This window comes from Megalops cyprinoides, chromosome 12 (assembly GCF_013368585.1).
Source record: "Megalops cyprinoides isolate fMegCyp1 chromosome 12, fMegCyp1.pri, whole genome shotgun sequence".
Taxonomy (NCBI): domain Eukaryota; kingdom Metazoa; phylum Chordata; class Actinopteri; order Elopiformes; family Megalopidae; genus Megalops; species Megalops cyprinoides.
Genome location: NC_050594.1, coordinates 22,350,017 through 22,376,768, shown reverse-complemented (window position 1 = coordinate 22,376,768; position 26,752 = coordinate 22,350,017). Strand labels below are relative to the sequence as shown.

The window sequence follows — 26,752 nt, the reverse complement described above, 5'->3', positions numbered from 1 at the left end:
CAGCTGTATGTTAAATGATACCAGGAGGGACAGAAAGACCTGTGCACGTGTGTTCCCTCATCGTGTTCTGACAGATGAATATGTTGAACGGGTGCATCTGCACTCGCTCCCTCTCCCCGCCGCTGTAAAGGAAACGGAGTGTTGTGTGGAGGGAAAAATAAGGAGAGTTTATCCCTCTCGTGTTGCAGGATTTGAAGCTGTGCCGTGTTGTGTTTCAGCTTCTCACTTTGGCGGTTTTGACAAACCCGGCTTTGGACCTGATGGCCTTAGGGGTTGACAGGCCTCTACACGGGTTGGAGGGGGGGTGGCCACTAGGAGACACGTTGCAGCAGTCAGAGAATGGACTTACAGACAAGGGCATGCAACATGAGGATTGTGAGACGGCTTGTCCCGCTTACTTTGCCGCTGACCGGTAACAGACGCAAAAATCAAATAGCAAAAGCGCTAACGCATCTCCCCCTCTGTTTTCGTTCTCTTTTGCAGCACCCGTACCCGTCTGAAGAACAGAAAAAACAGCTAGCCCAAGACACAGGCCTCACCATCCTACAAGTAAACAACTGGTGAGTCAAGTTTGAAGTCTGTATCGCGGTCGCCAGGATCGAATTGCCTTTCATTTTTAAAAAGCTTCACCTCCCTCTTCCCGGCAGCCGAGACGTTTAATGCTTATAATGTGTGAAAACGATTTATTTACCCCCCCCCCCTTTTTTTCTGTGGATATCGGAGCGGTGGATGTAAGCTATCAGGATGTAACCATTTTATCAGGGAAGTGTTTAGCAGTAAGTCACTGCTCTCTGCTGTTTGATATACATTTATTCACTTTGATATATTTAAGGAAAAAAGGAAGATCTACGCCCCCCCTCAACCATCACTACCACCACCACACACACCCCCCCTTTTTTACACATGCTATATGGTGGATTAAGGCTTCGGTGGCCTGGCCAGCAGTCTCTTTGTAGATGGCTTAGCACATAACTGGGGGTGGTGGATTAAATAAAATGATCACAGAAGCAAAGAAATGATACAGGAATTACTTATCAAAATACTGGCCCAGGTTTTATCTTCGGCTTAATTTTGTTCAGTACATTCTCGGGGTGATGTTCAGATTAATTGAACTGACAGCTTCCTTTCAAAATTCCGGGAAGGTATTTGCACGGATTTCAGGTCTTATACAAACTTAATTACATGGAACCCCATTTTATCATTCTAATTCCATGTAGCGGAGGTTCTATTTACAAATGAGAAGTCTCTGCCTTTTATTCGCAGCTTTCCTTAATATATTTATCAAAGCAGGTTCATTTACAAAGTGCTCTATCTGTGGGATACAGGCAGGCAGACATTAACGAAGCTTTTAGGTTTATCAGACTCACAGGCTGATGAGCTACCCGAGGGTCAATTGATTTTTTGGTTCTGTGATTCATTTTTTTTCTCATTTTTCCCGGATCACAATGAGAGACATGCCTGGAGAATTAGCCGGTTTGTCTGCCTTATCTGTCAGGCAATTTTTTTTTTTTCCAGGCAAGTCAAGCTACTTAAATTGGCCACAGGAACTGCCGTTATCTGACTTTAATGCACCCTACAGTGTGGATAGCATTTCAATTACACCAGTAACCAAAGATTAGCCCTGCTGCCTGTTTCATGCCTCGCGCCGCTCAGGACACGATGCACCTTACCTACAGGAGCATAAAATTGAGTTGCCTTGCCTCTGTCATGGTGATTAATGCAGAAATAAACTGCTAACCTGAGAGAAATAAGAGAGTCTCAATTCAGGGCCGTGAAATCTGAGCCAATCCTGAAATGCTGGTGTATCTGTTAAAGAGCCTGAAAAAATCTCTCGGCGGGAAGCATCCCGCTGGTGCCACAGCGGAGGGAGTTGGCGAGGGGGACGGCCGCTTCCACGCGTTACGGGACATTAGCGGGGTGGAAATATGGCTCTCGGTGAGCGGAGCTAAAAGGAGGAAGGTTAGGGGGACTCGGTGTTTTGGGGCTAATGGACAGGGGGTATTGTGCGGCGGGAGCGTGTTATTGGGTGTTATACGGTGTTGGAAAGACGAGACGGAGACAGGATGCTCAGCTTTACCAAGCGGGACAGGGAGTTAAATGTTCCATTGTTTGAGTGGGCCCCCTTTCTCCCGGTGTCTTCTTCTCTAGGGCCGGGGGGGGCGGGGGGGGTTTGGACAGTCCGCTCCTCAGCCGGGGGGATATGACAGACCCCGTGATATGAAATTCCTGTTGATAGGCCGGAAAAAAAAGGACCCAAATTCCAGCCCTTACGGAGGCATTGTGCGCCGCTTCCCTTTGATTCGGCTGGGCCCGCGACGGCGAGAGAGAGAGGGAGAGAGAGAGAGAGAGAGAGAGAGAGAGAGGGAGGGAGAGAGGACAGGCCGCCGTCTTCAGTTTCCAGCCCGCCTCGGGGAGGATGTGCTGAATCACCGCTTTGTCTGGAGGCACAATCGTGGCTGGACGAGGGGCACAAGGGCGCTCTGTGTGCGTGTCAGAGGATAGCGCGAGGATCTCTCGCCCCGCGCGGCCAAACGCTCCCCCCCTCCCCCACGCGCGCCTACCTGCGCCTTCACCTGGTGGAGCGTGCATGCGGTGGATCCTGCAATGGGCCTTTTCGTGGAGACAGGAAGTGTTTGCCATCAGCCCGCCCGGAGAACAGAAGGGGGGTTAGAGTACACAGTCTCGCTGTGGCGATTAGCGGCGGCTGGGAAGATGAATTCCTCCTCAAACAGTAACACCAGGCTGTGTGTGTATAATTACCAAGGTAAAGACACTATATCCACTCAGTCCTTTCAGTTATGGACTGTGACTGCTGCCGTGATCCAGCCTCTGAGGTTAGTTTTTCTTAGTTTTTTAATTGGGAGGATGAGTTGAGGATAAGTTTGAGGATAAGTCTGAAGAGCAAGGTCGTGATATCAGGCACAGTTCAAACCTGGACTATATGTGAACCGTTCTCTGTTACGGTGCTTGTTGGGTTTGCCGGCTCGCTGAGGTGCCTGCGCTCCCGACTAGGAGCGGATGAGGCCGGGAGAGTGGCCGCGGTCCCCTCTGGGAACGCCGGCTCTTGGCTCAGGTAGAGCCTGGCGGATCCAGCTGCAGTTGTCATTTTCTAGCCCCCCTGTGTTATTCTATCGGTCTAGGCTAAATGGTCCCTGACCGGGTCCTTTCAAGTGTCGGCATCAGGCACAGCGAGACGCGCCACCCGCTCACCAGCACAAACACGCTGTCCTGTGATTATTTACCCCCCTCACGCACCCCCCCCATGGCCCTCCCCCCCTGCCCTGGCGCAGGGGCCGTTGCACAGCCTGAAAGATGAGCCCGATGACAGACTACTGAAGAGAGGAATGGCGTCTGAAAGGGAAGGAAATCGCCACTCATTATTCCTTCATCCCGTACACAGGCATTCAGCAAACTCCCATGCCACAGCCACACTAACCACAATATCAGCATATCGCTAATAATAAAGCGACAGAGAGCCACTTTCTATTTTTACATGCCCCCCCCCCCACCCCCACCCCCCCCACCAGCTCTTTCAAGGAACGAAAGGATAGAGCAACTAATTAGCAGGGAGAAAGGAATACAATAGGTGACTTATTAAGATATAGAGGCAGATCGGGCGACCTTAGCACCCTGCGAGATGGCGGGGTCACGTGACAGGGGCCAGCGGCCGATAGGTCCGCGACGGCAGCACCCCCTCGTGCCCGTTCCCCCGGACCTCTGACGCCTCCCGCAGCGAAGGCGGGGCCCGGGCCGGGGCGTGTCTCCGAGGGGGCCGGAAACTGAGAGTCCCCGGCCTGTCTGTCACCTCCTTTGTTGCCGGTGACAGCGAGTGACGTGTCTATCCTAGGCGGAGGCGCGCAGGAATTCTCCCAGGCTCTCCCCTGCCATTGTTCGGCTCACAATAAAAAGTGTGCTATCAGTTTGCCAACAGAGCCATGCTGCAGCGGAGCGCCCAGCTCAGCACGCTCTCGCCTTCTCCTCGCTAGATGAGACTTGGCAGAAAAGCACGCGGCGCCTTAGGTTTACAAACAACATCTTGTTAGTGGCAAAGGAGGCCACGCATCTATGGTGGTGTCACACGGAAATCAAAGGCTGGCTTTGTTACTTAATAACTGCATTTTCCTCCCTACCCCAACAAGAAAGCTAGTCAAACAGTAACAGTGCTCTTTTTTTTTTGTTTTAACGACCCTCCGACTTGGCGCTGAGAACTCTTATGAAAAGCAAAATAATAACTCATTTTTTCCAAATGTAATGTAAAAATATAAATTGGCTTGACCTCGTTTTTTTTCTTCATTGTTTTATTCTCTTGCTGGTCCAAGAGCGCTGATTTTTTATGCAGGTCATTTGAGTTCCTCTCGTTCTCTCCCTCTCCTAAGTGTCCTGCATTGATCAGATAGTTGCTGTTCGCTGAAGTTGCTGTTTATCCCTTTAACTTTGACCCACATGGAAATGTCAGGCCTTTTTTTGGCCGCCACCCGGGAGTCCCAGTGGCCTCCACATTGTGTCCTCGGCTTCTAAATATACAGCCGAAGCGGCGCAGGGTGATGGCCAGGCGTTTCAAGGCACCGGGCCCAGCCAACATGGGCAGGATGATCCTCCTCATTTAGGGACCGCTAATTGGCAGTTAATTAGCAGCATTTACTCTCTCATAGGATCCCACGGCCCGGCCCCCTAAATTCATTTGATCTGCCTTTTTTTTGTTCCAGAGCTGCATCCTTATTACATTGCAATACATAGCAAACACAGTTCTCTTGGAAAATGTCTTGTTTTTTTTGCCAAAACAATAATCCACTACCATTTCCATTCCCTGGATAAGTAATTAGTAATTAGTATGATATTCTGCAAAGTCTAATTGCTTAATAAATACAGATGCATTGTGGTGTTGAAATCACATGTGAGTTGAAACATAGATCCTTTCGTACAGTACACAACTGTACAATGCTCTTTCATCCAAATATGCGGAGAAAAATAAAATAAATTGCAAGCACATGTGCCAGGCCAAAGTCAGTGTTTCTTGTATTGATTTTTTGTTTTGTATATTTATTTGCCCAGGATTGGCAGTATTAAGATGCCTGAGTGCAATTAACAGGACCCTACCCACCTGTCAAACGGCAATCGGCTTATTTCATCATAGCCTGGCAGCGGTACAGCTCAGAGTCTGTGGAGGGCCCCTCTCAAATGGAAACAGGGCACTTCTCTGACCATCGGCCTCGTTATGAAAAACAGGTGCCCGCAAAAATGTTCCCGACGTAAACTGGCATCCTTTGTTAATCTTACAAAAGTCGAATGCCTTTTTTACCCTCAAACAACCTGGGAATCCTGAACTAAGGCATCACACGGGATGAACTGAGAAACAAGGGTTTCGTTTTAGCTCTTTGTTTTTTTTTTTTTTTTTTTTAATTCTGCAATGGCTACATGTTATTGGCGGCTTGTTTAATAACAAGAGCTCTGTGTTTCAAATGAAATGGAGCAACGTTTGCGTGGGCGAGCCTCTCTCTCTTTTTATTTTAAGACGGTAATTCTTGTTCTCAGTAAGAGCTGGAAGGAGGGAAGAGAGGGAGAAGGAGAGTACAAGGGGAAAAAAAAGTAGGTTAATTTATTTCATTTGCAGGTACGGAGTTGAAAAAAGAAAGGGAAAAAGGACTGAAGGATGCAGTTTTCATGAATAAGCAGCTTAATGCATACTGGCACCCACAGTAAGCCCTTACAGGAGCTTGCGGTGCCCGAGGCCATCTGTGAGCAGAATAGCAATTTTATTACTTTGTCATTAAACCAATTTCACAGCAGTATTGTTTGTTAATGAGCAGCCGCAAACGAGCGAAGATGTCACATACTGAAATAGCAGCGAGATTTGTGACCCGGCTCCCCCCAGCAACCGAGGATGGAGAAGGCGCGGGCCTATAAAAGAGGGGGAAACTGCTCAAAGATAAAATGCAAAGTCTATACAGTCAAGTCTCTGTTTATGAGCTTCCATTTTACTTTAGAGCTCCTCGGCATGGCTGGGTATCTTCACGAGCCACTCCAATGTACGGCTGTAAGCGCTCTAATATGCACCCTGATATTTAGGGGTGGGTTTCGAGTTCTAAAACTAACCGTTTTCTGTTGGAAAGAGCAGACCCCTTAACACATACGCATCCACTAAGAAAATAAGTAATCTCCTGCAATTTGGCGTTGTTACCGGTCAAATATGTTTCTCCGCTTAAAACCTGCCACGGGTGTATGCAAACTCTTTGATTGATTGCTTTGATTAAAGCAATCAAATCACTTCGATACATTTTATTGCGATTATTTCCTAAATGTTGAATGAAGACATGAACAATTTCGCCTAATTGGATATAATCTACACATTATCATTTACAACCACTCTGTTGCTTTGCGGAGCGCTCCGCAATTAAGAATAATTTACTCCCATCTAAAATCAGGTAATACAAATGAGGAGCCTTATTTATGCTGCCTGTGCAAATTTTGCTCATTTATTTGGCTTGTAGGGAAATACACACAGTAAAAAAATACAAATGCAGCTCATGCAGCACAATAGAATGTCAAGTATATATTCCGTTTTCTGTCTCAGAGTAGCCATGATCTGCTTATAATGACCACACATGGATATTCAAGGTGGCGAGTGGTTGAAGGGTACTGCTTAAATGGCTCATTTGTAGGACGTGCTGAGAAGCATCTCTGACTCCTGGTGCAGGCCCGGTGCAGCTCCACCACGCCAGGCCAAGCCCCATGCTGTGACTGTGGGCGGCCGTGTTGGTACAGCGCAATCGGGAAGCGTCTTTCTGGGTGTCATGGCAGAACCCCATTAGCCTGGTGTGTGTTGGGCCTGCGCTACTTGGCAGCCATGCATGAGTTCGCAGTGCCCTCAGCCAGCGCCGTTACTGCAGGGCCCACGCCAGACAGATCAATTCACTTTTTACATTCCTGCTCGTTATTTATAGCACGCCGTATAGCAGCTCTTCCTTATGGACTTTCGACGGGGGTAAATACAGTCCACATTAAAAGAATCTAGGGTGTTGAGAGCGGGAGTGGGGTGGTGGGGTGGAAGGGGGGGGGCTGTTGTGCGGTGAGAGCCGTTTCTGCTGATGCTGCAAATAACGCGGAGAAGGAGAGGGGGAGGGCCTCGCCGGACCCGAGAGCTGACAGAAAAGATTTGAAATAATTACTTTATCTGTTGAGGGAGATCGCCACGGCGACCGGCGCTCGGCCCACGGGGAACGGCGTGGCGGCTAAGCCCCGGGGACGGGGCGTGGCGAGGGAAAGGTGGCCAGGTGTGACCGACGAGCTGCCCGGGGCTGTGTGCGGAGTGAATCCTCCCTGCTCTGGGCCTCACGTCCCTAAACCCGGTGAACCTGTGACAGACATTCCCTCCGTGCTCAGACACGCTTGGCCTGGGTTTCGTCACATCCACAGCAAAAAAAAACAAAAATCTTTCCGTAATTGCATCCGCAACACCCCCTAATGTATTTCTGTTACCTGTATAAAATAAATTTATTGCCTTGCCCTACGGTTTGAGGGTGCATGCCAATAACCACACCCTGGAAGGCCCTATAAATCAATGTATGCATCTGTTTATTCATCAGTGTTTTTGCCAAAGTTCAAAGTGCTGTGGATGAAGTACCAATGGTATCAACTCCAAAATGTAGCAGAGATTCGAGGTCTCCTATAAAACAAAGGATTGTGAATAACAAGTATCCTACATATTGCAACTTACAATTACAGTGAGGCTCACCACATCAAAAAAGTAAACCTTCTAAATGCCTGTTCTGCCCGATTAAGATATCAGACGTACTAATAGCGCAAAAAAACATTATGCACGGCCGAGGCTTAACAACACAATCCCACCTATCAGTAAAATCTAGGATTTCCCACAGCCATTTGAATATTTATCTTATTATAATGACAATGATGTTTTAATTCCTTGCCCATTGTTCGAGTGAAGAATGCCATCCCTCTTCTTCGGTAACTCCTTAGAGAGCATGTTACTACCCGCAGTAGCCTCACAATTGGGAGAGATTATTCTAACACTTTAATTTGTCGCCTCCCGTTCTGTGTTCATTAGCAGGGTTTTGCGAAAGGAAGGCGGTGATTGCTCAGCACTGTTAGGGCCTGTGGCTGGAGCAAAAGAGCTCAACGCCAGGGCAGCTCTTTCTAGGCCCCTGCTACCACCTCTTAAACACCTTCTACAACCCCTTACCTCCATGTCTGTACCGCTGATCAAATTTGCTCCTTCTTTTTGTGAACAGTGTTCTGTTAATTGGTTGAGCAAATGTGCATTGTTACGAGAAGCTCTCTAGTGGTTCCACTCTCCTCCTATAAATACATAGAAAATAGGATCTTTTCCCAAATTAATTAACATTGGCATTGTTGATTGGGTAATGTTGTTAAACTCATTCAATGGAGAGAGGTGGAGAGAGGTTGCTTCTTTTGTTTATTATTTTGGGGATTACAAGAAGGCCCCAAGTTGCGCAGCTCACCCCTCTTTAACAGTGTACATTGGAAAATGGTCCACATTTAAATCTCCTTGTTATTTTTTTTTTTTTTTGATCTGCCTTTCATGTTGGAGCACAGTTTTGCTGCGCCCAGCTCAGGGTGTTCGGAGTGTTAAGTCTCTGAATGATTGGTAAGAAGGCAGGTGTGGAGAATATCATAGGTAACGCACACGACTAATGCTGTAAGACTCTGTAAATCCAGCTCTCTCGCCTCAGGAGCGGAGCTGACACTGCAGGGCTCCGGCTGGGGAGGATCCACTTTCATTTACGCCGCTTTGACAACACGGCTTCTCAGGCCGCATCCGGGGGATATCTCACACAATACACAAGCATGCCGAGGAGTAGCTCTCCTCCCAGTCCTGGTCCCGTGGTAGGAGAGGGACACGTTTGTGTGGGACCTGGCTAAGCCGTGTGTCCGCCGGGGCCTTGAGCTGACAGCACTGGTTGGGAGGTGGCGGTGGTGGCGGCAGGGGGTGGTCACATCTGACCGCTCTTCTGTAGGAGTCCTGCCAGCCCACCTTCCCTTCTGCAAACAATGCTATTTATAACAAGGGCTGCGTTTTCACTTGTTCTCCCTCTAAACTGTGGCTTGTGATGTGTGCGTACGTGCCTGTGTGTGTGTGTGTGTGTGTGTGTGTGTGTGTGTGGCTGAGTGTTCGGAGGGGATGAATTATTTAAGGAATGGTTGAGAGCATCATTTGACCGATGGCACCCGCTGTCACACACAGCAGGGGGGATGTTGACGGCCCAACAGGCTGCCAGAGGAACCGGCTGGGGCCCAGGAAGCCCAACAGGCTACAGTTTCTCTGGTCTCTTCTCCCAAGTTCTGCCTCTTTAAGAATGGGAGAGAAGACTCTCTAATACCTGGCATTAGAGAAGGCAGCTGCCTCTCTCTCTCTCTTTCTCTCTCTCTCTCTGGTTTAGGTGCCCCTTTTTTAATTGCTAACACTGCAGTGCACTTTCTCTGCCCTAAATTTATCATTCCTGGGGAGAGTAACAATCTCTAGGGACAAAAAAGGGGGCGCCCTTCCACAGACACAATTTCTGCCCCCCCCCCCCCAACAACCACCCACCCCCCACCCATTTGCAAATCAAAAGTATTTGCGTTACATAATGAGCACAATTCAAGCCCTCTCTCTGCAGGCTCCACTCCTGGAAGCAGCCAGAGCTAAGCCCATTATAAGCTCATAACGGAGGGCATGCAGAAATGTTTGATATGAAGCAAAGGAAATAGATTGGCCTTATTTCCTGTCTGGCTGGCGCGCTATAGGCACTTGTGTTGCCTAGACGATGCAGTCAATTGACACTCAATTTTGTTTGAAATCTCACGCCTCCATTGTCATTATCAGTTTCCCCTGGTAATCCGCAAAGCTGCCTGTTTGATATCTGACAATAAACGGAGTCGTCGAATCTGTTACTCGATTACCGGGGTTCGGGTGGGGGGGGGGAGGGGGGGGGGGGGGTTGCAGGGTTTGTGGGGAAGGGAGACAAAAAGGCCCATATTTTTGATAGTATCTCAAGATTAGATGTGAGGACGCTGGAAAACAGAGATTATACCTGCCCTGCTCGCGGCGTGCTACACCGGGTGCGGCAGCGAGAAAGGGAAAGGAGCTTTTGGGTCTCACCCCCTTTAGTTGTGGGCGGATGACCTTGCGCAGCACCTAGTAATTTTGAGGAAGCCTGGGTAGATTGTAGTCCACAGTAATGATAGAGCAGTCCCTTTTCTCTCTCTCCCTCTTTCTCTCTTTCACTCTCTCGCCCTACCCCGTGGAGTCAATAAAAGAAGATAATTGAGACATTTTGTAGTGCCTTCCCCAGTCACCACAATTGAATTGAGTGACCGGCTTCCTTATGGGGTCCAGACCCCTTCTTTTTCTGGTCTCCAGGGGCTTTGGGGAAGGTGTGGCTTAGTGTGTTAACAGCCTTGCCCTGCACAACTGTTCACGTACGCACACACGTGTGATGAGATTGTGATTATATCAGCAGGAATGGACACACTGGATGTCTGTGTCTGTGTGTACGTTTGAGCGTGCGTGTGTGTGCATGCATGTACCTGTTCCCGAATTCCTCATAGAGGTCCTGCTCATAAGCGGAGACAAACCCGGAGAGAAGAGTCTGGGTTTTGAGGAACGAAAGTAGCTTTAAGCGGTAATGATCTCTGTCATGTGTTATTTTCAAGGCCTTGACTGAGACCAGTATTGGCACAAACAAGATGTTTTGAAATGCACATCAAATAATGAAAAAAATTCAGCTCGTCATTCTCTAGTGCATATAAAGGGCAGACAGGGAGAGTCTGGTGTGAACAGGGGGGCTCTCCAGTGGCTCGCAGGATTTAAGAGTGAGTTTTCTTGGGAGGGGACAACAAGGGGATGTCATCTAGCTCCTAATCCCTTTTTTCTGCCGGTGAGAATCAAAATAACTGCCCCAGTGAAAACATTCCAGAGCAAAGGTGCCTGTCAGAAAAAGAGAGGGGATTAATTAAGGAGAAGATTAGGAGCCATTGGAGAGAGCAGAGAGCATTCTTTACTCATAACACAAGAAACTGGTAACGCTAGTGCAGGTTAGCCGTGCATGGTTGCTACAATAAGGCTCTTTTCATACAGGTGTGTTTACGCCCCAGGCTGGGTTGGCCACAGTCCATTCCATTCACAGAGACTGGATTGAACAATAACTATCATATCTCTTGAAAAAAAAGGGAAAAAAAAGCGGGGTGAAGCGTCAAAGGAGATGCCTGAGAGCTTTGTCAGGGCCAAGAAAAACCCGGGCGCAGTTGTCAGAGCTTGTTGATGTTGCAGGAGAACAGAACAGTTTTTTCCGCTGGATTCTGTGGTTCTGCCGCAGGACAGAGAGTAAAATAGAAACGGAAGAACAAAGTCCTGCTGTATGAACCAGCAGCTGCTGCTCGCAGGATCAAAGGCGTGACACTCCGCTTCCTGGTCTGCTCGTCCACTTGAGGTGTTTGACGGACAGTTAACAGCTGGCTCGCTCGCCACACAGGGGCCGGCGCTGACCGTCCTCCTGGGGCCAAGGGGTGATATCCCGCAACCGGACAAGAGACGGGGGGGTGGGGGGGGGGGGGGTCTAAGGGGGGTGTTGGGGGTGGGGGGATAGTAGGAGGTTGTGTCAAATTGGGGATCGAGCAAGGGGGGGAGGTGAGGATCGCAGTGGCTCGGTAGCCCCGTGCCTCTTCACCCCTTCAGCCTGCAAAAGCTCCCAGCTTTATTTATTTGTTTATTCGCCCTGAAGGAGTTGGCCAGCCCAAAGGGGTTGCTCGCATCGTGCCCCCCCCCCCCATCAAACGGGAGGGCGCCCCCACTCCCAGGACACTTGTCTCAACTTGTCAATGGTAATTCATGTTGAAGGAGCTCATCTGATTTGCATACTGTATCACACGGGGAAGGGGGGGGGGGGTCGGGTTGGGTTGTGGAAGTGAAGCTTGATTTATCTGGTGAGCGGTGCCCGGGCTGAGCCGATTCCACATTGACATCAATGAAATATGACTTGGAGGAGCCGCGAGTGAGTGATACGCGCGCACAGACCGGAGTGATTTCTATCAGAGGTAAACCCCCAAGTAAAGTAATGCCTCCCTCCGACTGCAGCTATCCGTCTTCCGCCAGACGCTCCAGCAAGAGAGAGAGAGTGCTGCAGTGCTATTGATTTACTTTAATTAGCAGCTCGTTAAATTGTGTCAGTTTGCAAAACAAATATATAATTCTTTGTCTGATTTTGCACTTCGCTCTTAATGATTCCTGCAAACCAAGAGTTTGAGGAGGAAATTGGTTTCAGAGAGAGAGAGAAAGAGAGAGGGGGTATGCGCCTATGCAAAAAATTCTGCCTATACTTTTTGTTTTGAGAGGAACGTCGTAAAAGAAGTAAATGGAAATTCACAAAAAAAAGAGAAAAAAACTCTCGAAGCTGAATGAAAACAGGTCAGTGGAAGTCAGTCGAGAAGGAAAGGTGAAACGATTCCCAGAGAAGTGTGCGGGGGAAACTATGTAAACACAATGGCCGCCCTTAATGTCAGCTTTCGAAGCACGACTTCCAAAATGATTCCGTTTCGCTCGGTTTCACATCTGCAATAAATCAAATAGAGGGTGAGGTAATGTACTACGGCTTATGTCTCTTGACTCCTGTTTTAACTTAAAGAAGAAAGATCCCAGATATGAATAGCTAGAGGAAGTCTCACAGAGTTTCTTCCCTCCCCTCCTTTCAAGTAGCTTTGAAAGATCCTTTTTGATAGTTTATGATAAATCCGCAGATAAGCACAATCTGGTGGTGAGCTTAAATAGTTACAATGCGTCCAAAATGACAATCTGCGCTGATTCTATCTCTATTCACAGTACATCAGATTAAAGCCAGGGATATAACCCTATGGATGCAGCCAGCCCGTTTTAGTGGGTGATAATTAGGACTTGTTTGCTTTTATTTGATACAGGCATCTAGATCTAATCTGCGTACACTTCCTATGACAAAATGGAAGTTTTGCTCTCCGAAGCATCTTCTTTTTAATTACCATGAAAAGATCCAGTTGGTTTCTGCTTTGGTTGGAATATTTTTTTTTCTAAAATACAAGTATGGAAGGAATGAGATTTAATTGGAACCAGAAGACAGTAATGTTCGTAAACAATAATCAGAGATTGAGTAAGCGTGTTCAGCTCAGATAGTGTTGCAAGTTCTAATTCTGCAAACAGGGCCCAGGACTTCGAGGGACTGCTGAATGTTCCTTTTGCTGGGACATTGTGACTGTGGAACTGTTGAGCGTTGTTTGGATAAATCACGTAAAGGATCTCCCCTCATCCCTGTTGCTCACGCGGTGAGATTTGGAGCAATAGGCCTGTTTTCTTGGACCAACATGTTCAGGGTTTTTTTTTTTCTTTATTTTTTTGTTTTTGCAAACCTGTCAAACAAGTGACCCGGCTCCTGATTGGCCGGGCTACTCTGAATCCTGTCATTGATTGGCCGGGTGCTCTGAGAGGCTTCTCTCTTGGCAGGGCTCCAGGGCAGGGTGGTTTGGCATGAAGGTTTCTCAGCAAAGGAATGCTGACAACAGGAGCGAGTTACCAGGTGTGGCCAGAAGTCAGTTAACCAGAAACAAGCACTTTCTGACATGTAAAAAAAGACAGAGCACCACTGATTTATTTATTTATTTATTTATTTGCTATGCACCACATAACATTTGATGATTTACACATTTCACATTTTCACAGTTTCGCATATTGATAGCGAGAGGGAAAAACTGAGTATGTGTGAAACTGGAGAATGAGTTCCAGCTAAGGACCGCCTAGACAGGGGAGAGTGTCAGTCTTTCATTGTTGTGAAACCAAACATCTCTGATTGTCACCTCTATAGACTTTGCACAGAGTATTACAAAACAAGCACTTAATGTAGTTTTGCTGATATTTATGACCCGGCATTGAATGTTGACCCGGCTCTGAAGGCTAAGTTCAAGTGGAGCCCTGTGGGGCTGCCCATTATTCATATATTGCACTTATTGTATTATGTATCCTGTAAAGGAAAAATAAGCAGCCGTGTGCTGCCGTAAATTGTCCCGTCTGACTTATTTCGAAGGCGATAAACTGACAGAGGTCTGGTCGCACGTGGTGTGGGTGTGCGCACGGCGCGCACTCTCTCTCTCTGCGTTCCTGGAAAAAACGTGTCCGCAGAAAAGTGTAAATGCTTCCAGAGACCTATTTGCGCTCCAGTGTGAAGAACGCACACGCACAAAAAAAAAAAAACACACATTTTTTTTTTCCAGCACTTGGGAGCGATGGGAACGGTTTTTATATGCCCCCCTGAATTGATTTGTAAACCTGGGTGCCCTACACATTAAACAGGAGCCTGCCAGTTTTCTTAGTAATGTAAACATTCTGATGAGTATCCAAAGGAATGACCTCCGCGCGACCCTTTAACCTTGCTTTTAATTATTTGTTTGAAGACAGCATGGAGTTCCCATGCTGAGAGGCGGAGGGGGCGCTAGCGGAGGGGGGGGGGGGGTGATAATGCCAGGCAGTGTGTGCATGAGGGAATGTTCGACTGGGGAGGGAGGGTGGGGGGGTGAGCGAGAGAAGGCCATAATAAGCAGACTACCAGATGTAAATAATAAAAAAAAAAAGTGGTTGTAGGTTGGAAGATCTCTGTCCGTTTCTGTGTGCTGCCTCGGCGGGCGGAGGGGGGGATGGACCAGCGAGGGCGGAGGGCGTGTGTCTTCTTCTCCCTCCTTTTGCCCCGCCAGCCCCGGGGCTCTAGCATTGCCTCCTCTGCTTCACTCCCCATCTCTGGAGGTTTGTTTTGTTGTTCTAAGCACACACCATTAGCAGCTCATGGGAGGAGAGAAAACAGTGTTATCTGGCCGGCTCTGATAATCTCAATTGGCTTTACTCGAACTGATAAAAGCCGCTGTGGGGGCCGGAGTGGGCTCTGGTCAGCTCCCGCCGCGTTACTGTGGCAACTTGTTTAGAGAATAAAAACAGACCCGCATGTGTGCACTTTATTGTAGGAGGGGTGTTGCCTGGTGGGGACAACATTGACATGTTGGGGCCAAACCCAGTAGTAACTGTAAAGGAAATATATAAGTATCAATATATATGTATATATATATTACATATATGTGTGTGTGTGTGTGTGTATTTAAAACATGTTTTGCAATCCAAGTTTAGGCTGGTACCTTCGTTTGGCACTGATAAGTGAAATAGCGTTTTTTTTTTTTTTAAATCATAGTTGCATGACTTGTTGCATTTTGCCAGTGGAGTATGGCAGCAGCACCTGGAAGGTACTTTCCGTATATTATGTGTTGATCACGTTCCAGAGTGGCTAAAAAAGCACATGGTTATAATTCTGAAACACCGAATACCGTCTGAGTTAAAAAAAAAAAAAGAGCGAAAAGCAAGACATATATTTTGGCAGGCCTTGCACTTTGAGCCTGCCCAGAAAGCCAAGAGAAGGAATCTTTTCTGTATTTACTTGCTCAGCTGGTTTTGATGCTGCAGGTTCCTCTCTCCAGTTCCCCAGGCGCAGTGACATTTCTGACAACAAAGGTAGATGAGAGACAGCCAATGATGCTCTTTTGGTCTCAGGCACGCTGAGAACTCTCTTTTCAAGTATGGGCAAAGAAAAAAAAGGATATGCAAAAATTAAACCAAGTCTTCTCTTCAATTGATCTGTAATTTTTTTGCTTTTACTATCTAGCTGCGGTATTTTTTTCAATCTCCGCCACCTCTGCTGTGATAATGAGTAAAACTTTTTTTTTCCTTTACTATGATATATAATCTAACTTTCTTTCCCGTTAAAGTGTTTCTTCCTTCTCTCCTGGGACAGAGGGAGAACACTGTCTGAGTCGCCCCAGTAAATAAGTCCAGCTTTTTCTTTTCCCAATTGTGCATTTTGTGAATTTGACCATGTCACTTGAAAGCCGCAGATTATAGCCGTTTAAGTTAATAGGAGAGAAGGTAAGGGCAGGTATTGGGGGTTCATGGGGGATTAGAAACCAAATTGATTCCAGTCCTTTCTCCATCTAATGACCGGTTCTGTAGCATTGCCCTCTATATGTTGGGAACTGTTTAAAGAACAGCGGCCTGGCCGGGGTGGACGGCTTCGCAATCACTTGAACCTCCTCTAATATCAAACACATGTTTGTACCTGTGGAGTTTTCCTCCTCGGAGCCCTCGGCCCGTGAGAGGGGAGTCCCGCGCCGCAGTGGCCCGCTTGCCTTTGACATGGCCCTGGGCGTCCCATTCTTACTTAAAAAGGTTGCCCCTAGCTGGCACTAACCTCCAGATGACCCCTGGCTTTACAGTCAAAAGCTGCAGGAGCTAGGAGGGCTGGGGAGTCTTTGTGGAGCAGCACTTATTTGCCGCTGTGGTGGTGATAAAACTTCAGACAGCCTAATTGATGGGCTTGCTGACATAACAATACCTTGTGAAAGCACAGAGTGGCGATGCCTGGTCCTCATTTATAGACAGCTGGAAGGGGAACCGAACCCCCTACAATGAAGGGAGGCAGGGGGAGAGAAGGGGAAAAAAAAGGAGAGAATGAAAGAGACCATTTGTGCCTTGCCCCGGCGAACTTTTAACTTATTCTGAATTTCTAATGAGTGATAACATGCAAAAGAATAACATGTTTATGTGCATTAACTCTGTCTCACTGCTTTTGGAATTCAGTAAGGGTGTGAAAAGATGCAGAATTAAGAGGCCTAGGTCTCCTGTCACGTAGTACTGTAGGGTGACTAGAGCTACAACTTGGTTCTCTTTATGTCTGGAATTTTTTCCTGGCTTCCATAGTTACCAAATGTAATCAAAAGGCTTTATTAAACAACAGGACTAGATCATAAGAAACATTAAAGGAAGCTGTTGTTGGCCTGTTCACTTTAACTCTTTTCTTTCAGGGTTTTAGGTCTCCTGTAACCACCGTGTTGTTGATGTTGCTAATCTGTGTGAAGGATTTTTTTGGCTCGTGACACTGTTTGGACTGAATGTTCCCCAGTGGTCATTAATGAAAACTTGATTTAAGGTGCACTCTGTCTCCTTTCTTGTGTCTCAGGTTCATTAATGCCAGGAGAAGAATAGTACAGCCTATGATCGACCAGTCAAATCGAGCAGGTAAACCTCAGCTGCCCCCCCCCCCCCCCCCACCCACCCCCGTGTCTCAAAGGTCCAGCTCCTCACCAAGCCCTCCATTAAGAAAGTCTCTCCCTCTCCCTCTCTCTCTCTCTCTCTCTCTCTCTGTGTTCACCTGGCATACAAACACCCACCGCCTGAGTGTCTGGGAGTAATGCTTCTCCCCAGCCCCACCTGCCCACCTCCCCATTTTTTTCCCAAGGAAACGTTCCACTGTCAGAAGCATCTCGCTGATGTATTCTAATTGGATACTTCCCAATCTAACCAGTGAAGAGCACATTTGTAAATGTTCTCTGTGAATTGGTAATTGGGCACCAGAGGAACGCCAGGGGTGTTGGTGGGAACGCTCCGAGCACTTTTCTCATCACTTCCTGGGTTTTTCAGCTTCACCGCAGTGCGAGGCTGGCGCACAAATCTGCTTTCACCACTCACTTTTCCATTTGCTCCAGATTCTAATTAGCATAAGTATTGCATACATAATATTATTTAATTACATAATCGCAAAGATTAATTGTGGGTAATTAATTAATCTGAATAATTAATAATTAGTTCCTTGATAAAAATGTTGCAATATTACGGACCGTTCTTCCATATATGGGTAACAGCTAGTTAGATACATAGATAGACAGACAAAAAGACTGACAAACTGATACATAAATATTATATTATATATTAATTATTTGTTGATTTCTCCATATCTGGCAGATCATTTGGCCAAGTGCTCCGAAAGTGTTGTAACTGTGTCAGTCTGAAATTTAGAAAGCCCTGCAGAATTAGTGTACCAAACATGGGGAACAATATTTACCATGTTATAAATATGCAAAGTAATTTGTCTTAGTGGGGAAAGCTCTTTGTTGATTATTTAACTCTAGCGAGAAGTCGCGCAGATTGGGTGGAGATTGTGCAAATTAAGTTGTGTAATTATTGAAATGAGATGCAGAGCTACCCAGAAATCTCGACTCCAGCTACAATTACTTATATTTGTTCTGAATATTTGGAAGTGTTCTTTAAACTGTCGCAATCAGCAAACCTTCAAAAGACAGCATGACAAACAGCTTCGCCTAATCTTATGGGTTTACAGATTACTCTGGATAATACATATTAGTCCTGGAATATGCTACTTGTTACATATACCACAATGGGTTTCTGCATTCTGTTTCCAGGACTGGCATCTTGTAGTAGAGCTACAGAAACCAGAGCAATGATAATAATATGATATATTGGTAAAAATAATCATGATGAATTGATATATAAGAGAAGTAATGGCGGACTTCGCTTATTATTTTTATATGTCTAGCAGATGTGGGAGGATTTTATGTCACCTGCGATGCCAGTAAACTGCATGGTTCCTCTCTCAACAAGCGACCAAACATGCCCTGCTCTGTCTAGCATGCTCTTTGTGTTTTGTCTTTGGGAATATGAATGTGGGACAACAAGAGGTTGCGTGAAAGTGATTCCCACGTAGCTGCTTGCGTGGTAGCGGGTAGCACGATGTCTTTGTGTTTGGGTATGGAGCCGGGACTGTTGCTGATTGTCTGGTATGTCTTCTCTTCTTTCTCCCTCGTGTCCACGTTTTGACTACAATCAGGTTTTCTTCTTGATCCTTCAGTGAGCCAAGGAGCAGCGTACAGCCCGGAGGGACAGCCCATGGGCAGCTTTGTGCTGGATGGTCAGCAACACATGGGAATCCGGCCAGCCGGTAAGCCGCCATGCATGCTGGTCACTGCGGGGTACCCACCCCCCCCCCCCCCCCCACACACACACACACACACACACACACACACACCTCCGTGCACCACACCCCTCCGTCTCATCCCCCATCACCCTAACCCCAACATGAGAAGCACCCATCCCTGCTACCATCCCCCTGTCCTTTAGTAAGGTCACATCCACCCTTCCATGGTCCCTCCCTTGCTTGCTGCCTGCCTTGCTGGTCTCTCCTTCTCCCATCTCTCAACAGAAATATTCACAAACCTTTTTGTTGATTTTGTTTGCTTTTTTATTTTTTTTTGGGTGCTGTACTTCCACTGCACCTCTCCTTCTTGTCCTGCTTTCCCTTTCCTCACAATCCTTTTTTATTTCTTGAAATGGGAATCTGTTCTGACTGTCCGTGATTCGCTCTGGCTGATTTTCTGGCACCCTCTCGGATTTTATCTCCTCCTCCAGGACCTATGAGTGGAATGGGCATGAATATGGGAATGGATGGTCAGTGGCACTACATGTAACCGCCATCTTGTAAAGCAAACGCAAAGAAGGGGGGATGTAAGTACAACTGGGCTCTCTCTCTTTAGTCTTTGGACTTTGGTCTTCATTTGTTGTTTTTTTTTTTTTTTACCACAAGCCCCCTGAATTTCACCCCAGCCCACAACCCGCAAACCCTGAATACAGCCTCCACCCAACCCCCCTCCAGGTTCAACCTGCTTTCACCACTGGTATAGCATCCATCATTCATCATAGGGTAATGTGCTAGGGTATACATGGGAGAGAAGAGGGAATTCTGGGAAACCAGTGTCAGGCCATTCCGATGCCGTCGACCTGCACTCGTGGCCGTGGACGCAAGCGTAACGTGTGCAAATTTATTTATCACAACAGCGGCATTGCTCTCCCCATCCGACAGCCAATGCAAATGTTGGACATTTAGGGAAAAATAACATCTCCAGGGCAGCGGTTGACGGGGAGAAATTAAGCAGGCTCCAGTGAAGCGATAAAGAAGGAGAAGTGAAACTGTCCTCAGAGTGACATAAATCTGTCGAGGGAAGGATTGATGCCCAAATTATCTTATATGCAAAGACGGAACGCCGCAGTACATTACGGTCCCCGGCGAGATATACGGGTTGAGGTGACATGTCAGATCCTTCACCGGGGGAACCTGTGTGTTTTGATTATTTTTAACAGGGGCCCACTGACGCCCAACACGAGACACAGAGACAGGAGAGTCACTCAAATAAATTTAAGGGAGGAGGACATTAAAGAATGACTGCATATAAAAGAGGGAATTTCTCTCTATCTCTCCCTCTCTCCGCTCTCCCTCTCTCTCTCTCCGCGGCTAAATGGCCGCGGCCTGATTAAGACACCCATTACACCTCCTGCCAGCGCCTTATCGCTGACATTTGAGAAATCAAGACGTATCGCATCCCAGAGGCACCGGGGCATAAGAAATTTTATTTAACACCTAAACTTCGTTGTTCAATGAGGCACAATATAATAACACTTACCTTGATTAAAAGAACCCTTTATATGTAAATAGGTGCCGGATTTTCCAAGGGGTCACCACAGCGGTTCCGCCGACAGAGCCCATTTCTCCCTTTTTTTCCCCCTGCCTTTGCTAATGGAGTCAAAAACGCAGAGAGCAATGTTCCCTAAAACAGCCACATAGAGACAACATTTGCTCAGCTTGGATAATTCTTAATATAGGCTATATAATTTCTAGACTATTTAATTACATAACATATTTTATGCTTCATGACCAATTACATTAATAGCTTAATACAGAGGAATATTATCCTCTCTTGATTTGATTATGCAGCCACACAATATGGTATATTTGGTACTTAATTATCATCAGCCATTGAGCAGGCTGCTGTGCTAGAACAAACAGAGAGAGTGGGCCTGTTCAGTTGGTGTTATTGTCTTCAGATGGTTTTACCACTCCTGTTAATAAAGGGGACACAGATCTACTTAACAGAATGACTACAGCTTACAAGACTTGAGATTACCAGCTTACAGTGTCAAAAACATCTGCTGGGCTTTTTAACAGGAGCTGGTCTAGGTTATATAAAGGTGAACACTGTCTTCCTACCCCGCAACAAGATTGATTGACTTTTTTTATGGCCACGATAGTGAGATTTTAAAAGACCGCATTACAAACATGTGCATTTCGAATGAACCTCAGTGTAAAAGCAGCATTAGAAAAACGCTCCAGCTTTCAGCCAATGAGATTTGCCATTAATCTCAGTTTTTTTTTTTCTCCTACCAGTCGCCACCAGTGTAATTTCTTAATTGCGGCGTAAGGTACAGGAATGTAGCGAGTGAGCATGCCTGGTGACCTTTGAGCGACCTCGCTCCTTCTTGCCGTGGCTAATCCCCCAGAGGGTCACATTACAAAGCGCTGTGGCCCAGGCCCCAGGTCTGTCGTCTCCCCAGGCTCCGGGCCTGGCCCTCCTATCCCCCTGTCCCTGGCCCTGTTCCCTCCCCGGGGCCCAGGTTTGTGTCCCTGGCCTGTTGCTATACTCTCCCTGGACATCTGGCCTTGGACATTATGTACCCAAACACACTAGCGTGTTCAAAGAAAGAGCCCCATATATATTGCGGTAGTGCCCACTCTAAGGCGCACGTGGTCTTTCAGCCGCATGATGGATACCAGCTCACTGGTGTCCTTATACATTCTAATAATGCTCACAGGATGTGTGCTGGCCACTCTAGAATTCCTGGACTGTAGTGGACTCCTGTCTTTCCTACATCCCACACCCTACTCTTATTGTCTCTCCCGTTTTCCGCTATTGTGCTGTTCAGCCTAGCTGCTGCCACAATCCACTATCCAGGAGGGATGCTTTGTTTGCGTAAAAAAGTGTTTCTTTTTTTATTTAGAAAGGCTGCATTGTACAATATTCTGTGGATGGCGTGTTATGATAGTTAAGTGAGTCTACATTATTTAATAAGTTCTTTGAGTGTTTAAATCAAATATATTCATAGTAGCGCGTCCCCCTGAGAGAACAACTATTCAGTTTGTCACTAAATTCAGCTGGGAAATTGACTGCTCCTCACGCTGGATATAACTGTAGCTAACATCAATACAGCTGACTCGTTTTTTCATATCCTCTCAACATTCAGTGTAAATGGAGGACAGCGTATCACATTTCTACCTGATCACTGACCACACTTGCATCGGTCATTGTATATTCATCCCAAAATAGCGCTGTGCTCTGCATACCTACATCAGCATAGTAACAGAAATAAAACTGTTAAGTGAATGCAAGCAGAAATCCCTTTTTTTTGTGCAAATGACCACTTACCTTAATGTATTTTTTCACTCTGTGTAAATTGTATTTTTGTGTTTGTGCATGTAGCTAGCAGTTAAAAAGATTAATTAGAGCAGTCAAGTTTGGTTATGATATACTGACCAGAATCACACCCTCGGCTTATGAGAAATAAGAGCTCCTTGTTTGCCTAATACATACAGCAGGAGCAGTAAAACTGTGTGGAGGTACCAGTAAATGGGATTATGTGTCTTACCCTTCTCTGTCTGTGTTCCATGTGTTACAGCTCTACAAGGCATGGCAGGGGACTATGTACCTCAAAGCGGTCCTGTGGGTATAAGCATGGCACAGCCCAGTTACACCCCTCCCCAGATGACACCTCACCCCTCCCAGTTACGACACAGACACCCCATGCACCCGTACCTGCCCAGCCACGCCCACCACCCAGCCATGCTGATGCACGGAGGACCCCCCCCACATCCAGGAATGACCATGTCTGCACAGAGCCCCCCCATGTTGACCCCCATTGACCCCAGCGCTGGCGGACAAGTCCTGGACATCCACGCCCAATAGTATAAGGGAACTTGACAACAAAACTACAGCAACTAAAAAAAAAATCACAAAACTATTTTAAGACTATTTTTAAGACAAAAGAGACAAAGACACGTTTTGACCAGAATTAGACACTAAATATGGAATTCCAGACGAGCTGTGATGATTTTTTTTTAACTTGTCAATTTTGTTACTTTCAACAACAGAGGACCAAGCTGACAAGAACACTTTGTAAAGTCTTGGGCTTTTGTTAAAGATCAACAGAAGATGTTTTGCGCACACATATACGCTCGCTCATACACAGCACACACACACACACACATACTCAGATGCACACAAACAAACACACACACACACACACACACACAGACACACACTCAAAAACACTCTCAAGTGACACACTTTTAAAGAAATCACTCTGGATGATTAAAAAAAAAGATTAAAAAAGACTCCAAGAGTTATAACTACTGTAGTATAAAAGTATAGAAACTAAGTTAAAACTTGTGCATTTTCGTTGATCACTCAATTTATGTTTCCTGAGCTAGTTCTAGAATAAAAGTTTATCCCCGCTTTCACACTGTGTGTGTTGTTCCCAGAAGAGAGACTGTCTTGGTGCAGCAATAAAAAAGAAGAACATCTCAAAACCTTTTTAAATGCCCAAAACACAAAGACTGCAGTGGGCAAGCTATGTTGATTAAGGAACAGAACTACCACCAAGAGAAAGCTGCTGAACAACACCTGATCTCTTCAAAAAAAAATTCAGTTTGAACATTTTTCATGCCCTTTCTTTGGTTCTTGAATGAATGTTGCCCTGTAGGTTAAGTTCTTAGTTTGAATTGCCCAAGCACTGGATCGTGTTGCTTTTATACATTTTTATTTTATTATTATTATTTTTTTGTATCCTGGACTCTGACTGAAAGAGCCTATTGAAGGAAGCTTAAAAGCGGAATAGCAGCATCCTACGATAGTTCTTGGCCTTTGGATCAATATATTTGCCACGTGGACAATACTGATACAACGGTGGATTCTTTGGCACTGAGAGAAGCTATTGATGGTTGATGCACCAAAAAACCTAAAAGAAAAAAAAGAAGAAAAAAGAACTTAAATTATGAACTCAAAGCTTGGAGAAAGCTAAGAGAATATTGTAACAAACTTCGTACAGAGTTCAGTCTATTAATTGTTTCATGTTAGATATTCTATGTGTTTACCTCAATTGAAAAAGAATGTTTTTGCTAGTTTCAGATCTGCTGTGGCATTGATATTGTATGTCCATGAATTCCTTCCTTTTTCAGCACGTGTTCCTCACTAGAAGAAAAAAAAAATGCTGTCTCCCTTAAGCTTTGTCAAAAATACATTAAATACTTGTATGAGGACTGTGACGTTATGTTTAAAAGGTGTTCAGTCACAAATGCTGTAATAAATATTTCATTTTTTGATTTTTGTTAGATTTTTGTGTGCTTAAGTGTGTTAAGTGTATTACAAACTGAGCTTTCCTCGAAATAACTATTCTCTTACATTACTGTTTTAACTACTACTACCTGTGAAACGGCACAACTGTTTAAAAAATACACTTTCTCATAACACTTTAAGCTGACCGTGAAAGGATTTACTATAATTTTGCAAAGGGTTCTGTATACGTATGTACTTTTCTGAAAACACTTCTTGACACTACTCATATAGTCGACGAAATGATCTTCATAAAGTAGAAGAGAACACGAGTTTAGGTAGTAATAGTTGTTGGCACGATTATGACAGTTTTCTGTACCACAAATATTTATGTAGCTTGCCATAAAACAGCAGTTCATTTCGCGTTTCTGCTGAACGCTTTTGTGTGTTTTTGTGTCAACCTGTCTTAGAATAGTCCAAGAAAATACCGGCGGCACTTGGAAATGCGGGACTTAATTGCTGGAAAGAATAGGCTACTACTGCTACAGACGTCTTGCATCAAGCATGCATTTTATATCTAAAAATAACGTTGCAACAGCCATTAACCAAACGTGTGGTGAAACTTTAATTGGAATCTTTAATTGTAATCGTGTATTTGTGGTGATAATCACCAGACATCACAGATAGTAGCTTAGTATAAATATGAAAGAAATTTTGAATTAATTATCAAAACGTTAAGTTTCATCATGTGATATGCTTGTTGTAATGTTTTTAACTCAGGGTATGAGCCAAGGTAAACATGTAGAAGTGTGTGCATGCGTGTGTAGCCTATATATGAATATGAGGTGTGTGTTTGTGTGTGTGTGTGTATGGGGGGGTGTACGTAGGCTGCAAAGCAAAATGCATTCCAACACAACTATATTGAGTTTTGTAACTGGCCATTGTAGTATCTTCAAACAATGGAATTAGAGGTTGGTCTACGTACTGCTGTCGCTTTCAACAGAGTGCTTGAGTGCTTACAAAATTTGCCGGGAAATTTCTGCCGCTTGAGAGCGACCCCTGCTGGTAGCGCATAACTTGCCCTGTGGTTTACTGTCATTCTTTTCATTTTCTTTTTGCAAGTATTCGCCCGCGGCCATGGGAGTCATAGCCTTAAACCAAAAATGACAATCTTACCATCTCTCTGATTGAATTCTTGCCTGACCTGCTGACAGAAGCTTAAACATATCAACGGTGCAAAAGTGTTTGACTTAGCCTTATTTTTCTTGCTATTCTGTTGGTACCATGCTCATGAATCTTTTGTGAAGGAGTTTCTGTTTATGCACATAGTCGTAATAGCAGTGGTGGTGGTGGTGTAATGTACATTTATTATTATTATTATTATTATTATTATTATTATTATTATTATTATTATTGTTGTTGTTGTTGTTGTTGTTGTTGTTATTTCTGTTGTTGTTGATGATGTTGAGCTGGTTGTGGTTGTTGTTTTTGCTGAATCGCATTAAGAGTAAGGTACAGAGGTTCAACCATAGGGAAAAAAAAAAAAAAAACAACTCGTGATTATGATCAGAATTATCTTTTTTTCAGTCTGTCCCCCTAGGGCAAATAGACCTATCTTGTGAGGAAATACAGGATCTGGCTTCACTGTCCCCGTAATTTACCATCCAATCACATTGAAGCGAGATAGTCTCGGCCGCTGAACATTTCTTGTTTTGAACTCCATAGTTGGCCTGCTTCGGCGGCTTGTAGAGCATCAACGTATTGTTTCGAGCTGCTTTTTGGGGGGAGGCAGCAAAATCAGATAGTTATTTGTTTTTATTCCATGGTGTCTCAAGGCCCGCCAAATGGCTCGTGTGTCTTGATTACATTCGCTCACGCAGAGCAAAACAGAAATGCCAAAGATCTGTTAAATCACCCAGTAATACTATTGTTTTTTTGCTCGACCTTTATCGTTTGCTAGCCTTTGGTTATTGTGCGACATGGATGTTGTGCAAAAGCGTGGATCCATTTTGGCGATGTGTATATGATTTAATAATTGATTTTATCTAATCTAACATTTCAAACATGTAGGGTGCTTACATGGATACACAACTCCATAGATAAGCTTGTTTAAATGTCCACATTGCATTAACAACGACAGAAATTGCCACTATTTGGGAAAACACGAAAAATAATATACTGAATATTTGATTTTTATACATTAATTATAATCCACTTTATTGCAACCGTGTGTGTATCTAAGAAAATGATTTCTATCTATCTGGTAAATCTTTTTCACAAATGTATTTTAAAATATATTAATATGTGAATTGCGGCCTATGAAGAATGTTTACTCTAACTGGAATATTTATTCCCATTCCTTGAAGGAACAAGTTATTTTACGAAGCTTGATTTAGATGTCAGATTTAGTAGGCCTAAGTACCATCATGATTGTCGAGATGTTTTATTTAAAAGTGTCTTATTTTCTCTTTCAGAACACATGAATTTAAATCATGGAATTAATTAGCCACAACTTCGTACTATGTAAAAGCTTAAATTTTAAGTGATTTTACCGGTCTTTACTTATTGCGTGGATTAAAAAAAAACGGAAGGAAGGAACCTTATGTTTCGTGTGGATTTTATCAGATGAAAGGGGAAGACTACGCCTCGATTATTGTGAAGAGGGAATTTTAATATTAATAGTTTTTTTCTTTTTTTTTTTTTGAGGAGACAGAAGGTAGATTGCCTTCGCCGC

At 45.2% G+C, this 26,752-nt stretch overlaps 1 protein-coding gene across 4 annotated transcripts in view; it reads left to right on the top strand.

The window, feature by feature from the left end:
• The window catches only part of meis2a (Meis homeobox 2a), a 74,992-nt gene extending 50,953 nt beyond the window's left edge, over positions 1-24,039 (top strand). The window contains exons 9-13 of one of the 4 annotated variants that reach the window (XM_036542055.1): positions 484-560; positions 17,028-17,086; positions 18,714-18,803; positions 19,271-19,366; positions 22,367-22,445. In XM_036542055.1, the coding sequence (XP_036397948.1) occupies positions 484-560; positions 17,028-17,086; positions 18,714-18,803; positions 19,271-19,329 (285 nt within the window). In that variant the 3' untranslated portion in view covers positions 19,330-19,366; positions 22,367-22,445. Of the gene's footprint in view, positions 1-483; positions 561-17,027; positions 17,087-18,692; positions 18,804-19,270; positions 19,367-22,366 lie in introns of all 4 variants that reach the window. The other 3 variants (XM_036542054.1, XM_036542056.1, XM_036542057.1) reach the window with 3 other exon arrangements.
• The last annotated feature ends 2,713 nt before the right edge of the window (positions 24,040-26,752 follow it).